Consider the following 13,024-nt stretch of genomic DNA (forward strand, 5'->3'; position numbering starts at 1 on the left):
GACCCGAAGGTGTCCGCGCCGGTGACGGCCGCCGGTCATTCAAAGGAGGGTTCGGATCCTCCCGGGAGGGCGGCCGTTTTGCCCTCGACTGAAAATGCCATCGCGGTGCCGGGCGGGCTCCGGCTCTTTTCTGGGTCGTCGGGTAAAATTCGCAAGCCGAGCCCGCCCGGCACCCTGGTGTCCTTTTGGCTCGACGGCAAGTGGCAGTACAAAGCAAATATTGGGACTCGAGTCTAAATGTGTGTGTTTGTCAGCGTTTGTCGCGCGAGTCTCAGTTCCTTGCAAGCATTTTATTTCAGCCGCCATCTTGTTTTGGATGGAAAGTTCACACATTCAAAGCCATTTTCAGGGCGTCGCGTACGAGCAGTCGCGCAGGCGAATTTTTGGGCCACGGGGACGGACGTCACGGCGAGGCGGCGTCGACGGGATGCCTTGATCCGTCGGCGACCGCGACGACAACGAGGAAACGACAACGGGCTTCCCGGCAACAGGAAGTGAGCCGACTGACCGGAAGCGAGAGCGCCGGCGCCGCGCGGGCCGAGTATTTTCTTCATCGCCGTCAAAACGGCGACGTCATCCGATCGCGACGCCAATTCCGATCCGAGGCGCGATCTTCGACCTCGGGCCGAGTCGGCGGCGTCCATCTGGGTTCCATCCGGGAAGCGAAGAAGATCGAGCGGGAATGCCGGACGCCGGACGTCTCCCTCTTCCGACGCGGCCGAATCGAGCGATGGGGATCGGGCTTCTCGGCCGACCGTCATCTCGGAGCCCGATCGCGAGGCGGATCATTTGAACGGGGCGCGCCGGAGGAGGGGGGCGTGTAAAGCGGGGCCGACGGGACGGAGGGAGCGGCGCGGTCCGCCGTCCCGCTCTACCAGACCTCGCAGCGCCTGCCGGTGTTCATGGGGCTTCCGACGGGGCAGCGAAAATGCCGGCTGAATTCGGCCGAGTTGCTGAGCGTGCCGATGACGCGGTAGCGAGGCGGACTGTGGGGGTCGGTCACCAAACCCTCGTGGTGGCTCTCCGGGGTCCGGACGGAGCACCACACCTGGAAAAGGCAACGCGCACATTTGGGAAACTCCGAGCGTCGTCGGCTCGCTCGCCCGTCGCCTCGCTCGCCCGTCGCCTCGATTCTCACCTGCGCAAAGCCGACGAAGAAGAGCTGCTCGTTGGTCAGGTTGACGCCAGGAAGTCTCTTCTCCTCGCCGTTCTTGCCCACCCACGTCCGATACGCCTGAACACAAGAGCGGCCGCGACAAAGGTGTTTTGCGGGGACGTTGACGGCGCGGCGCTTTGGGCGACGTCCGTCCGACCCGTTTCTACATCCCGCTCCCACTTTTAGGAAAGGCACATTTTGAACGTGACGCATCGAATCCGATCGAGCTTATTACGATGCCGAGCAAAGGAGGCAGGGGAGACCGAACCGCCGCGGTGTCCGAAACAGCGGGGGGGGGGGGGGGCGTTTGTGGAGCGCGCGGGCGTATTTGGACTCACGTCGTACGCAGCCTTGAGGCCGCCGTTGTCGGCGAGGTTTTCCCCCAGCGTCTGCTTCCCGTTGACGTGCTCCGAGTTGATGGCGTAGCGGTTGTACTGCTCCACCATGCACTCGGTCCGGCGGCGGAAGGCCTCCACCGACGAGTTGCGCCACCACGGCTTCAGGTTGCCCTCCTTGTCGAACTCGCGCCCTGCGCGCGCGGCGTTAGCGTTAGCGCCGCTCGGCCCGCGGCGGCCCCAACGGAGTGCGGCTCACCTTGGTCGTCGAAGGCGTGCGTCAGCTCGTGACCCATCACCACTCCGATGCCGCCGAAGTTCAGCGCCCTTTGGAACAAAGACGGCGGCCGGATTACCAGGCCGCGACGGAGCCCAGCCGGCAAAGTTGCATTTTGTCACCCAAGACGTCGTCTTCTCCGCAAAACCTTACAAAACCGGGCGGGGTCACTCGTCGCCAGCCGGGTCTGGCCGACGGGCTTTTTGCGAAGTCGCCGCCGGCTCCCGCGGGGCCCGCCGGCTTTTGAAGGACCTCCCTCGCTATTTTTAGATGGGCCCTTTGATGTCTTCAGGGGCGCGTCATATCGTTACCGCGCGGTGAAATTCGAGATGGCAAATTTGACCGGGCCGAGTCTCCACCTCGGTGCGGCCGAATGAAGTCGTGGCGACGAACGCAAAGAATTGAGCGCATTTCATGGGGGGGCGGCGCTCGTTGTCGCGTCGAGCACGCGTCAAGCGGCCACCGCGCCCTTGAGCCGTTTTGCCACCGGATCGAGCGAGGATCGGCGGCGAAGGGCTCGTTGGGCGGCTGCGCCCGCACCCGAGACGTCGGAGGGACGCGTCCGTCCGCCGCCTTCGGACGCTAACGGGTGGAATCGTCTTTGACAAACGACCAGAGAGCAAAGGCCGCGATGGAGCGGACGCGACGACAAAGCGCGGGAAAAGCCGGCAACTGACTTGGGATGGTCGCCGGAGTAGAAAGGAGCCTGAAGGATTCCGGCGGGGAAAACGATTCCGTTCTTGGTGGGCAGGTAGTAGGCGTTGACGGTGGGCGGGGTCATGCTCCACCTGCAAGGACAAAACACAGCGGCGCCGTGGCGGTTTTCCAACCTGACCGGAGGCTGATCAAAGTCCACTCCACGTGCGTGTGTCTGTGTGTGTGTCGGGCAGCGTTCGGATTCAAGATCAAGATCAGCCATCTCAGAAGGTGATCCATTTGAAGGCTTTTTTCTGCTTTGGGACGCGGCCCCCGACCCCCCCCCCTACGAGCGGGTGGGCTTTTCATTTGGCTGGAGACTTGCGGCCAGTTGTCCTTCTCGGATCGAGTGAGAAACGATGGGCAACTTGGGACATTCTGCTTGCTTGCGCTTGTCGTCCTTCCAGCCAAATGGCGTCACGTGGCCAATCATGCGCATTGGAGGGTCAAACTCTGCGAGTTGCGATATGACCAGCGCGCGGCGCGGCGAGCGGCAGGCGGCGGGCGTGTCTACTGACTGCTCTTTGGTGGGCGTTTTCCTGAGTTGCTCGGCCATGACTCTTGATGAGAAGTTGTAGAAGTTCAACGTGTTCTGGAAGAAACTTTCTTCGGTGACCTCGTACTGAAAGGCACACGCACGCACGCACGCAGACGACAGACTTGGTCAAAGACGGCCGGAAGAGTCGGCCTGCGACCGGCCGCTGCTCGGCGTGCGGGACCATCTCACCCCGTCGTAAACGTCGTCCAGCTCCTTGCTGTCCATGATGAATTCGGGGAAACCGATCATGTCGTAGATGTAATCTGCCTAACGACAGCGTCCACACCGCATACGTCAGCGCGCCGGCTTCGCGCGTGTGCGTGCGCGCGTGCGGGCGCAGGTGACGGCGCAGGCGACCTTTTCTTTTGCGGCTCGTTTGGTGTCGTCGTCCATCCAGGCGAGTCGGTCCAACGTTCGTTTGAAGGCGGCTCGGATCTCGTCGATCATCTCCTCGGCCTGCCAAAGCCCAACGGGGGGCGCTGTTGAGCCTTTTTTTAATGGCCCAATTACCCCAGAAAAGGTGGACATGGTTTCCCGCCCCAACAGCCGTTTGCGAAAAGGGACAAACTTTGCAAGGCGACGGCACCGAGGCCGAGGATGAGCGAAGGCGCCGTTTCCGGATGCGACGAGAACGCCGGCCAAGGAGCGACTTTTGCCTTTGTCGCCCCGAGGCGCCGACTCACCGTGTCCTTGCTGCGCTTGTCGAAGGTGGCCTTGACGAAGAGCGCGCCCAGCGCGAAGCCCAGCGTGTCGTCCGTGTTGCCGATGCACGTCTGCCAGCGCGGCGTGCACGACTGTGCGCAAAGGTCACAGAGGTCAACGGCGACTCCTTTGAAGAGGGAGCGCTTGCAAAACCGGCGGCGGCGTACCTTCTTGGTGCCGTAGAGACTTTTCAGCAGTTTATCCTGAGCGTTGTCGAAACGTTGATCCAGACTGGACACGCTCTTCTGAACCAAGTTCCATATCATGTAGTTGTTCAACAAGCTACGCACACACACGAAGGGCACGTGAAGCGACGCCGGAGGCCGGGGCGGGGTCGGCAAGCTTTGGCAAAGGGACAGCCGCTGCCGACTGGAGCGCGCGCTGGTTTCCCGCGTGCTCGAGCATCGAGAGAGTCAACGATTTCACCAGTCGCCGAGCTAGTTTGGGGCCGCCGCGTCACCTGCGCTCCGTCCCGTTGATGAGCTGGGAGACTTGCTGCAGGTATTCCGGCACGTAGACCACCACGGGTTCGCTCTCGTTCAGTTCCAGCGGCGACAAACACCACGACAGCAAGTCCAGCCAGTCCACCGCCGGAGCCAGCGTCTGCACGCATCATCACAACATCATCTTCCTCATCCTGCATCCAGCAATCGTTTCGGAGCAACGCAAATGTCAAGGTCGCGCTCGGCGGGCCGGGGGGGGGGCGGGGCCTCACCTGAAGCTCGGCGACGGTGACCTTGTGATAGATCTTCTCCTCATCTCGCCGCTGGTCCTGCGGCACGGTGATGCCGGCCAGCCGCGTCTCAAAGTCCAAGATCTGCCGCATCTGCTCCGCCGCCACCGCCGGCGAGGCCCCCAGCAGGGTGCCCAACTCCACCATGTAGTCCAAGTACGCCCGCAGAACCTGCGCCAGTCGCGGCCGCTGCTCAGTAGGCGCTCAGGAGGCGCCCTCACCCGCGCGCGCGCCGCTCACCTCGTCGTCGGCCGTCTTGTTGAGGTAGTAGTCGCGAGACGGCAGGAAGAGCCCCGATTGGTCCACCTGCGGGCGAGGAGTGGAAGGGGACCGATGGCCGCGCGCCGTCGCTTGCGGCGGGGAGGGAGGGGGCGGCCGGCCGGCGCACCTGGATGACGTTGCTGTTGGAGTTCTTGGGGTCGGTGCCGACGGCCACGCTGAAGAAGGGCTGCGCCCGGTAGGGCCCCGACACCAGCTTCAGCACCTCCATGAAGTTGTCCTTGTCCCACGCGCCCGTCAGGTTCCAGCCCCCGACCTGCGCGCACGGCCGGCGTTGAGGGGGGGCGCCCATTCCCGGCGTCGAGTTACGGCGGCGAGTTACCCTGGCGATGAGGTCCACCAGCGGCCCGGCCCCCAAGTCTTGGATCTTCTGCGTGTTGAGGCAGGAAAGGTAGTAGGCCTGAGTCTTCTTCTCGGCCTCGCTACTGCCGTTGAAGGTGGCGTTCTCTGAAAAGGTCAAAGCGGCGCACCGCTCGCCTGGCGTCAAGACAAAGTCCGCCATCCGGACTCCACCTTCCCGCTTGAAGGTGGCTCGCTCGACCGACTCAAACTTGAAGCGGGCCGACTCGAGAACCGGCAATCCCATCGATCCGTTCGGCAACAAACCGACCGACCGAAGGCCAAAGCCGCCGAGCGGCCGCGACGCTTTGGATCGCGGCGAGTCGTCTTTGGGAGCGCTGACGGAGGCTTCTTCCAACGAGCCGCACCAGTCCGCCAAAACCAAAAGCGATTCCAAAAGGAGGTCACGGCGGAGCGTTTTTGTTTCGCAAGTGCCGAGGACGCCTCCAAAGGGAAAGGTCCTCAAAAGAAGGAAGGACTCGGTGGCGCTCGGGAAATTCTCTCAAGCTCTATTGGCAAACGCGAGGCCCGGGGGCCAGATCCGGCCCACCAGGTCGATGGATGTGGCCCGCCAAAGCGAATCGACGAGCTAAAGATCTGGACCAAAAGGTGCAATCAATAATGTTGAGGTTCCGCAATCATTTTCTTGCCCTCAATTTTCGACAAACTATTCAAACCGACCTGCCATGTTTCAAAAGGAGTCATCGATTGCGGCGTACGAGAAGTCGCCGTCATGAAGTCGATCCGGGGGAAGACGTCGCAGCTAAAATGAGTCGGACGGCCCATCTCCAAACGTTCCGGACGTTGATCCGGCCGGGCATCGAGGCACTGGGCCCGAGCGACGGGCGCCCCACAAGCCCTAAAGTGACCGCTAAGTCCCCCCCCGCCCCCACCTGTCCGCGAGCGTGCCAGCAAACGGGCAAAATAGCAACGCAACTGGCCCGATGACCCAATGGAGCGGACAAGCGATCAACGGTCCCGCCAGCGCTTTCTGGCTCACCCAGCAGGTGCTTGAGGAGCACCTGGTTCTGCTCCCAGATGCTGTTGAAGGTGGACCAGCGCGAGCGGCCGTCCGGGAGCGGGTTCCTGCGCATCCAGCCGCCGCAGGCGAACTGGTAGAAGTCGCGGCAGGGGTCGGCGCCGCGGTCTATGGCCTCCGCCATCTGGCCGGCCACCTTCACGCAGGCCTCCGTCAGACACAGATCGTCGCCGTCGCCGCCGCCGCCGCCTGCCGGACGCCGCAAATCAGTGGGAGGGGCCGAGCCCGAATACGCCGGGCTCTCGGAAAGGGAAGGGACGGCGCTCACCCGGGGCCGAGGCCAGTCCGAGGACTAGCAGGCAAGCCGTCAGGGCCAGCAGGCTGAGGAGCAGCGAGACGCCCAGCGCCAGCTCCGTCCTGGTTCTCCTGCCCAGAAACTCCGGGCCGCCGCTCTTAGTGAAGCCCACCTGAGGGGGACGGGCAAAGAGCGGGTCAGCGCTCGCGCGGCGAGCGGACGAGCGGCCTTCGACCGACCTCCAGCCTGTCCGGGGACGAGGAGGCCTCGGGCGCGGCGTCCGACACTTCGTCCTCTTCCAGCGTGGCTCGCTTGTAGCTGGACATCTGCTGAAAGAAGCCCGTCTCAAAGAGCGCCGGACGCTCCTCCTCGGCCGTCGGCGCTCGGCTCCTGGCGTACGGCTCCGTCCGAGAACGGATGGCCGAGTGGCGCCGGATCGGGCGAGCCCGCGCCCGACGTGTGATTTGGCGCTTCCCCCCTTGCCGCCGAGTTGTTTGCGCGGAGGCTTGTTTGAAAGACGCTCTTCCCCTTTCCCAAACTTGGGCCGGTGGCGGCAAACGCCGGCCACTTTTCGGAAGACTCTTTTGCCAAAGTGCCGCCATTGGCTTGAAAATCTCCCGGGTGGGGTCACTCGTATGGCGAGGCGCCGCGCTTGCAATATTTCGCGACTCGCATTTGTTGATTTATGCTGGGGGGGGGGGGGCATCATTTCAAATTCGGCGCTCGCAAATATGGCCTGAAAATGCCCAGATTAGACGCCGCTGAGGCTTGGCCGAGGACGCCGAGGGCCACTCGCTTGGTTTGTTCCGGTGCGAGTTGGGTGGGCATCTTAAGACGGGAAGTTGGAGAGCCGCAGACAGGAAACTCGACAATTACGCGCCCCCGCTCAACAAAGCGGCCAAGAAACTGTCAGCCAAACCAAGATGACTGACAGCTTCGGGACGTGCCCCTCCCATGATACACAAACACCCCGATTTGACTAAACCAAAAGCAAACAGTGCGAGTCCAAATAAGATGCGCGACGGCCGCGGGCCACGCGGCGGGGCCGCCGCTCGCAATCGCGAGCGCGCACGGCGCGGCAAAGGTCGAGTGATGGTGACGTAACGTAAGCTCTGGTCTCTGGTCTCCCGAAGCGCTGGTCGCGACGGCCGGTGACGTCACCTCCCCCCCCCCACTCCCACCACCGCGCTGGGATGGTGACGTCACGCCGCATCGCCACCATCGACGGCCGCCTACTCACGGTGTTGCGCAGGTCCTGCAGCGCGACGCTCATCGTGGAAGCGATCCGACCGAACGCGGAGCGCTACCGACGGCCGCTCGGCCGAGCCATCTTCCGCCTGCGTGCGTGCGTGCGTGCGTGCGTCCTCGTCGTGCTGTCGTTGCTCGCCTCGTCCTCGTCTCCTCTTTTGTGCGAGCGGCAGCGGCGGCGGCGGCGACGGCGGCGGCGGCCCCGCCCTCTCTCCCTCCCTCCCGCTCGCTCGCTCGACCCCTGCCCGCCTCCTCTTCCCCTCGAAAAACAAACACACCCCGGCCGGCCGAAGCGCTGGCTGACGTCATCGACCACGTTTCCACACAAGCCCCGCCCTCCCGCGCCGCGCCGAACGCTGGAAACCGAGCGCGAGCGGCCGACGGTCGCTCGCCTCCGCAAATGCCCCGCGACCACCTGCGCCGGCAAGCGGTCCGGGGCGTCATTTGCCTGCCGCTCCGACACGGCTCGGATGGGCTCCGGCGCGTCCGCCGCCCGCTTGAGGATCAAGCAAATTCGCCAACGGAGGGATGGATGGGTCGTTTGCGTCATGCCGAATCGAGTGAGATTTTGGCCAAGACACCCCCAGACCGGTCGGGGGCACGACAAGGGACCGGTCGCCATGAATGCAAGCCCCTTTTTTGGGGGAAGTTGGAAGGGGCGAAGGGGGGCAGGGGGGGGTAACGAATAATTGAGTACCTGACTGTAGTCAGATGGCAAAAACTAAGGCAGACGTGCTGCACTTTGTTCTCGGTTGTAGCGGTCGTCCCTTCGACGCGTCAACGGCCGCTCCCATTTGCTTTGCGGCTCGGAAAAGAAAGTCAGGAAAACAAAAGCCATCCAAAGTAACAAACAAACAGCATGGCAGAAACTACAAACTCTCAAGAACAAAAACAGGAGTGAAACCGACACGACAGAAGCCAACAATGAGCCGACACCGAGCGCTCGGGCTGGGAGTCCTTTGAAAGCGCTAATGACCTAACGAGCAACAGGTGTGCGGCTGCAGCGGGAGCCCCACAGTGCCACCTGCTGGCCACAAACCCAATCATGACACTTCCCAAAGAACAAAAGCCACCTGTCTCACACCCGCACGCCAAAGCCCACATTTGGAGCGGAGGCGACGGGTCGGGAGGAGACAGGAGGCAGCAGACATTTGCGCTCTTGTCGTGGCGCCGCCCCTTTTTTCAATCGATCGATCCGTTCATCGGTCAAGGTCGCGCGGGGGCGCGTGCGTTTTGAGGCGGAGCCGATCGGCCGAGGGGGAGGAGCATGCGCCGAGAAAACCAGACCCGGCCCCAAGGTCCTCCGAAAGGTTTTTATTGCAAGTTAACACGAAAAAGCCGAAAGAGGAGGCTCAGCAGGACGTGAAGGTCTTCCAGAAGAAGTTCTTGCATCCCGCTTTGCGCTCCCGAGGGCCGACGGACCCGGGCGGCGCTGCCGCCGCCGCGCGCTCCTCGGCGCCGTTTCGCCACTCGTCTTCGTCCGCCACCTCGTCGGCCATCTGCAGGAGGTCCCAGAGGAGCGCCTCCGCCGGGGACGGGCCCGGACGCTCCTGAAACGCAAGGCCGCATCTTTGTCGTCTTCATCGTGGTGCCGATGAGTCGGCTTTTTTTGTAACCGCGCGTGCGCCTCGGTCGCCACTGCGCGCCGTCGCAAACGGAGACAGACGCCGACGTGCGAGCGCAAAATGGCAAAGTGCGTCCGGACGGCCAAAGACGGCCTCGGTCGGGGGTACCTGCTTGTAGGAGGCCGGCGCGGCGCCGCGTCCGGGGTTGGCGCGGGTCAGCGCGGCCGAGGGGGGGGCGCAGGCGGCCAGCAGGAGCGCCAGCAGGCACCGCGACCAGGACCCGCACGTCTTCATCCTCGACACCTGTCAACGTGCGTGCGTGGGTGCGTGCGAGAGTGAGCGGGCGTGAGCGGGTGTGAGGGCTCGGTCCCGCCGCCGCCGCTCTTATAGGGCCGCGCCGACGTCACGCCGATGATGGAGCATGATGGTGATGAGGACGCTTCCGCCCCCCCGCCGGCACTTTAGTTCAATGAGGCATCTTCATGCACTTTGTCTTCTTTCCCACCAGGACGCGCTGACGTCGGCGCCACTGACGTCGCCGGCTCCTCAAAGGCTCGCTTCGGCTTGCCTCTTGGACTTTTTCCAGAGATTTGTCGAGGAAAAGATCAACGAGGCCACGCAACCAGGCGGGAACCGATTGGCCAGAGAGGTCGGCCGCCGTGTCCGGTCGCGGCCTCCGCCCCGGACCGGTCGCCGACTCGATTCAAACGGAAACGCACGCGCACAAATGCCGATGGAATCGGGGCGGGAAGGGCCGTCCATTTGCGAATCCTTTTCCGCCGGAATTAGCGACAAAGACCGCCGCGTCTCCGGTCTTGAAACCGATCAAGGTTCATCAAGTTGGTTTTGTCCTTTCGGATGCGGCGGCCTCGGAAAAAAAAAGCTTTCGGCGCATTTGGGAAGTGAGCAAAAGGAGCCGTTGGGGTGCTAGGTCGCCCTTCGTCACGCGTGGGACGGCTGCGGACCGCCGGCGGGCCGCCGCGGTGCCCGGAAGCGCCGCGGCGGGGGTGATTTTGGCAGCTCTGGTTTGGGAGAAAGGCTCTTGTTGAGCTGCCGCTCGTGCGCTTGTCGCCGCGGCTGGCTTGCGATTCTCCCAAAGGGCTTTTTTCTCTTTTCTGAGCAGCACGCCGCAGGCGGCCCATTGGAAATGTTTGCGCTTGTCACTTGCAAGGTGAAACCGTGTCGCTCGAGAAGGACTGTGGAAGCTTCCACTCAAGCCGAAACGCGCACGCGGACAAAACGGAGTCGGCGTTTGCATTGTTTGACGTCCATTAAGAGTCGTTAGAAAAGCACACACACGCACGCTCGAGTGTCAACATTTGTGCTTCCTCATTTCCATGCGAGACCAATTAGGAAAAACACACACACACGCACACACTCCGCCTCTCTCGCCCACTCCCACGCGGTCCCAGAAAGACAGCCGCCCCCGCGACAGACACCAGCCTCTGCGATTGGTCTCTTTATTGACAAAGGTCTTCGCGGGAGACGGCCAGGTGGCGGGAGACGGCCGGGCGGCTAGCAGGAAGTGAAGCCCTTCCAGTAGAAGTTCTTGCATCCGGCCTTGCGCTCGCGGGGCGGCAGCTCGTTGGGCGGCTCGGCCGAGCGCTCGGCCGTCGCCCGGGCCGAGGGGAGACGGCCGGCGCCTCGGCTCTGGCCCTCGGCCGGCGCCATCCGTGCCAGCAGCTCCTCCAGCGCTCGCTCGCCCCACTCCTGCAATGACGAGAACGAAGCCAACAAGTATTGCCGATCCAAAAGCCACGGTCCTTGAAAATCACAAGGTCCCGTCGCTGCCGAGCGGCCCGCCGGGCACCCGTGCGGTCCTTTAGGGGGGGGGCCGGCGTCGCCCACGTGTTTGTTTCCGCGGCCTTTTCGCTACCTGAGACGGGTCGCCGGCGCCTCGAGCCGCCTCTTGCGGAGCGCGGTGGGCGCGCGTGTCCAGCTCCGGCTGCGGATCCCGGTCCCAGTCCAGGTCCCGGCGGGCGTCGGGCTGCGAGGAGACAGCCGGGCTGCACGCCAGCAAGCACAGGACAAACGCCAGCGGGCAACGCTCGCCTGCGCGCATGGCTGCGCGACACCGCAAACGCGGCGAGGAGACAGAAGGAAAAGCGAGGTCAGGACGGACCGTTTCCAAAGTGGCCGGACGCTCCAAATTGTCGCGCAAATGAGAGCCCGAGCGTTTTTCAGCTAAAGATTCGGACATATTTTCCCTCCGCGGCATTCGAACGGCGCCTTTGCCAATTCAGGCGCCGTTCCTCCAGAAATGGGAACGGATCGCCTCACCATACAAACAGCGGGAACGGAAAAGCAGAAAGGGGCAAAGCAGAGGGAAAATACCACGGCACCCAACTCCGCCGGAAGGGGAGGCGTGCGAGGAAGGTGGGCAAGAAGAAAAGAATCTGGAAAAGAGGAAGGTCAAGAAGAAGGAGGGACGGATAGACAAAAAGAGGAATCTGGCATACTCAGATCTTTGGGTTGGGGTCGCGGTTGACGGCTGCGGTTGGCGGCGGCGCTGCGGTTTGCGGGCTGCGCCGCGGGCTTCGGGCTTTTTGAAGGCTGCGGCCCCGCCCCCCGGGGCGGCCGGACCTTGCGTCCAGGGCCAGGCGTGCGGAGATGCGGGAATGCGCCGGACTAAAATCCATTAGCGCCGATGGGCCCCGGAAGGGTTGGCAGGCATGGAACATTCCAAAGCAAACAGCCACAATTCATCGGGCGCCGGCGCGTGAGCGCACTTCATTAGCAGATTTCCATTCGGGAAGTGCGCTCGCTCGCTCGCCCGCACCGCATTTGGGTACGCCGCTCGCCGATCTGGGATAGCCGCTCCGACGCCCGATAGAGCGACGTGAAAAGTCGAGTGACGCGCAGCAACGTACTCGCTTCAAGTTGCCTTTGATTCCCGCTCAGAGCGGCGACATTCCGTGTCCCTTCTAGCTAGCTTCTGCAGCCGCAGATCGGAGCGCCGGGCTCACTACGCACCTGACCCCGTCGTTGTCCTTTTCCGCCTCACGGATGCAGACCTCTAGGCTCGGTGTCAGTATCAATCCCATTCCTCGAAAGGTGAATCAGAAATTGAAACCTCGAGCCAAGTGCAAAACCCTCACTTGAAAGAAAGCCCGAAGAAAGCCAAAATCCTACTTTCAAACGCTGACCGAGTTTCAGACCCTCATTTGAAATTGGAGCCAACTTTGAAGCCCTAAGCCACAGGCGTCAAACTGCGGTCCCGGACGGATTCAAATGAACCGGTTCAAGACTTGCTTGAACCTGTCCAACCAGTTCAGATCATCTGCATCAGGTGTGTTGCAACAGTGAAAACGCGCAGGACGGCGGCCCTCCGGGACCGCAGTTGGACACCCGCGCGGCCTAAGCCTTCAACTTTGCCTTGTGCCGTTCCGGCCGGGGCCACTTTGGCCCATTTGCTTTTCATCCGTTTTGCCACAGTTTGACATTTTCACATCTCGTGTCGATTTTTATTTTTTTGTCGGTCCGTCCATTTCACCTTTTGGGACCCATCTTGTGCCGCGATGAACATTACGTGACCGTCAACGGCCTGGAAGAACTGCGGGGCATTCTTTTCACCGACTATTCCCATGCTTAGAATGGGATGGAGCAATTGTGTCCGGGTCACGGGGGGGGGGGGGGGGGGGCGATGGGGGGGGGCTCAGCGTTGCAGGTGGAGCGCCAACGTCCGGCGGTCGCACGCATTCCTCGAGCAGCCTTGCCGTCGCTAACGGCGTACATGTTGACGTTGTGGTTAATGTTTGAAGGCGGCCCGTTCGTTGATGGATCCTGTCGCATCAGCCCCCCCCGCCCTCGTCCCCGCGCACTCATGAGCAGGTCCTGACGGCAGCCCGTTGCCAGGGTGACAAATTAACGCGCCGTCGTCGC

The 13,024-nt window shown here is 62.8% G+C and overlaps 3 protein-coding genes across 3 annotated transcripts; all 3 read right to left on the reverse strand.

Annotated features, from left to right (window-relative positions):
- Positions 1–275: 275 nt before the first annotated feature.
- On the reverse strand, positions 276–7,842 carry ece2b (endothelin converting enzyme 2b). The gene is made up of 19 exons (XM_052077361.1): positions 7,570–7,842; positions 6,569–6,655; positions 6,363–6,501; positions 6,056–6,283; positions 5,039–5,163; positions 4,826–4,972; positions 4,678–4,743; positions 4,420–4,608; positions 4,165–4,307; positions 3,872–3,986; positions 3,686–3,796; positions 3,360–3,458; positions 3,192–3,269; positions 2,983–3,086; positions 2,446–2,556; positions 1,751–1,818; positions 1,495–1,685; positions 1,139–1,234; positions 276–1,048 (listed from the first exon to the last, which is right to left on the reverse strand). Exons 1-19 carry the CDS (start codon positions 7,600–7,602, stop codon positions 872–874), a joined length of 2,307 nt encoding a protein of 768 aa, XP_051933321.1. The 5' UTR covers positions 7,603–7,842; the 3' UTR covers positions 276–871.
- Positions 7,843–8,902: 1,060 nt separating this feature from the next.
- Positions 8,903–9,512, reverse strand: LOC127608404 (somatostatin-1-like). Its single transcript, XM_052077407.1, has 2 exons — positions 9,311–9,512; positions 8,903–9,127 (listed from the first exon to the last, which is right to left on the reverse strand). Exons 1-2 carry the CDS (start codon positions 9,434–9,436, stop codon positions 8,930–8,932), a joined length of 324 nt encoding a protein of 107 aa, XP_051933367.1. The 5' UTR covers positions 9,437–9,512; the 3' UTR covers positions 8,903–8,929.
- A 1,076-nt stretch (positions 9,513–10,588) lies between these two features.
- Positions 10,589–11,938, reverse strand: LOC127609325 (somatostatin-2-like). Its single transcript, XM_052079138.1, has 3 exons — positions 11,602–11,938; positions 11,019–11,206; positions 10,589–10,852 (listed from the first exon to the last, which is right to left on the reverse strand). Exons 2-3 carry the CDS (start codon positions 11,202–11,204, stop codon positions 10,658–10,660), a joined length of 381 nt encoding a protein of 126 aa, XP_051935098.1. The 5' UTR covers positions 11,205–11,206; positions 11,602–11,938; the 3' UTR covers positions 10,589–10,657.
- Between the last annotated feature and the right edge of the window lie 1,086 nt (positions 11,939–13,024).

This window comes from Hippocampus zosterae, chromosome 10 (genome assembly GCF_025434085.1).
Source record: "Hippocampus zosterae strain Florida chromosome 10, ASM2543408v3, whole genome shotgun sequence".
Taxonomy (NCBI): domain Eukaryota; kingdom Metazoa; phylum Chordata; class Actinopteri; order Syngnathiformes; family Syngnathidae; genus Hippocampus; species Hippocampus zosterae.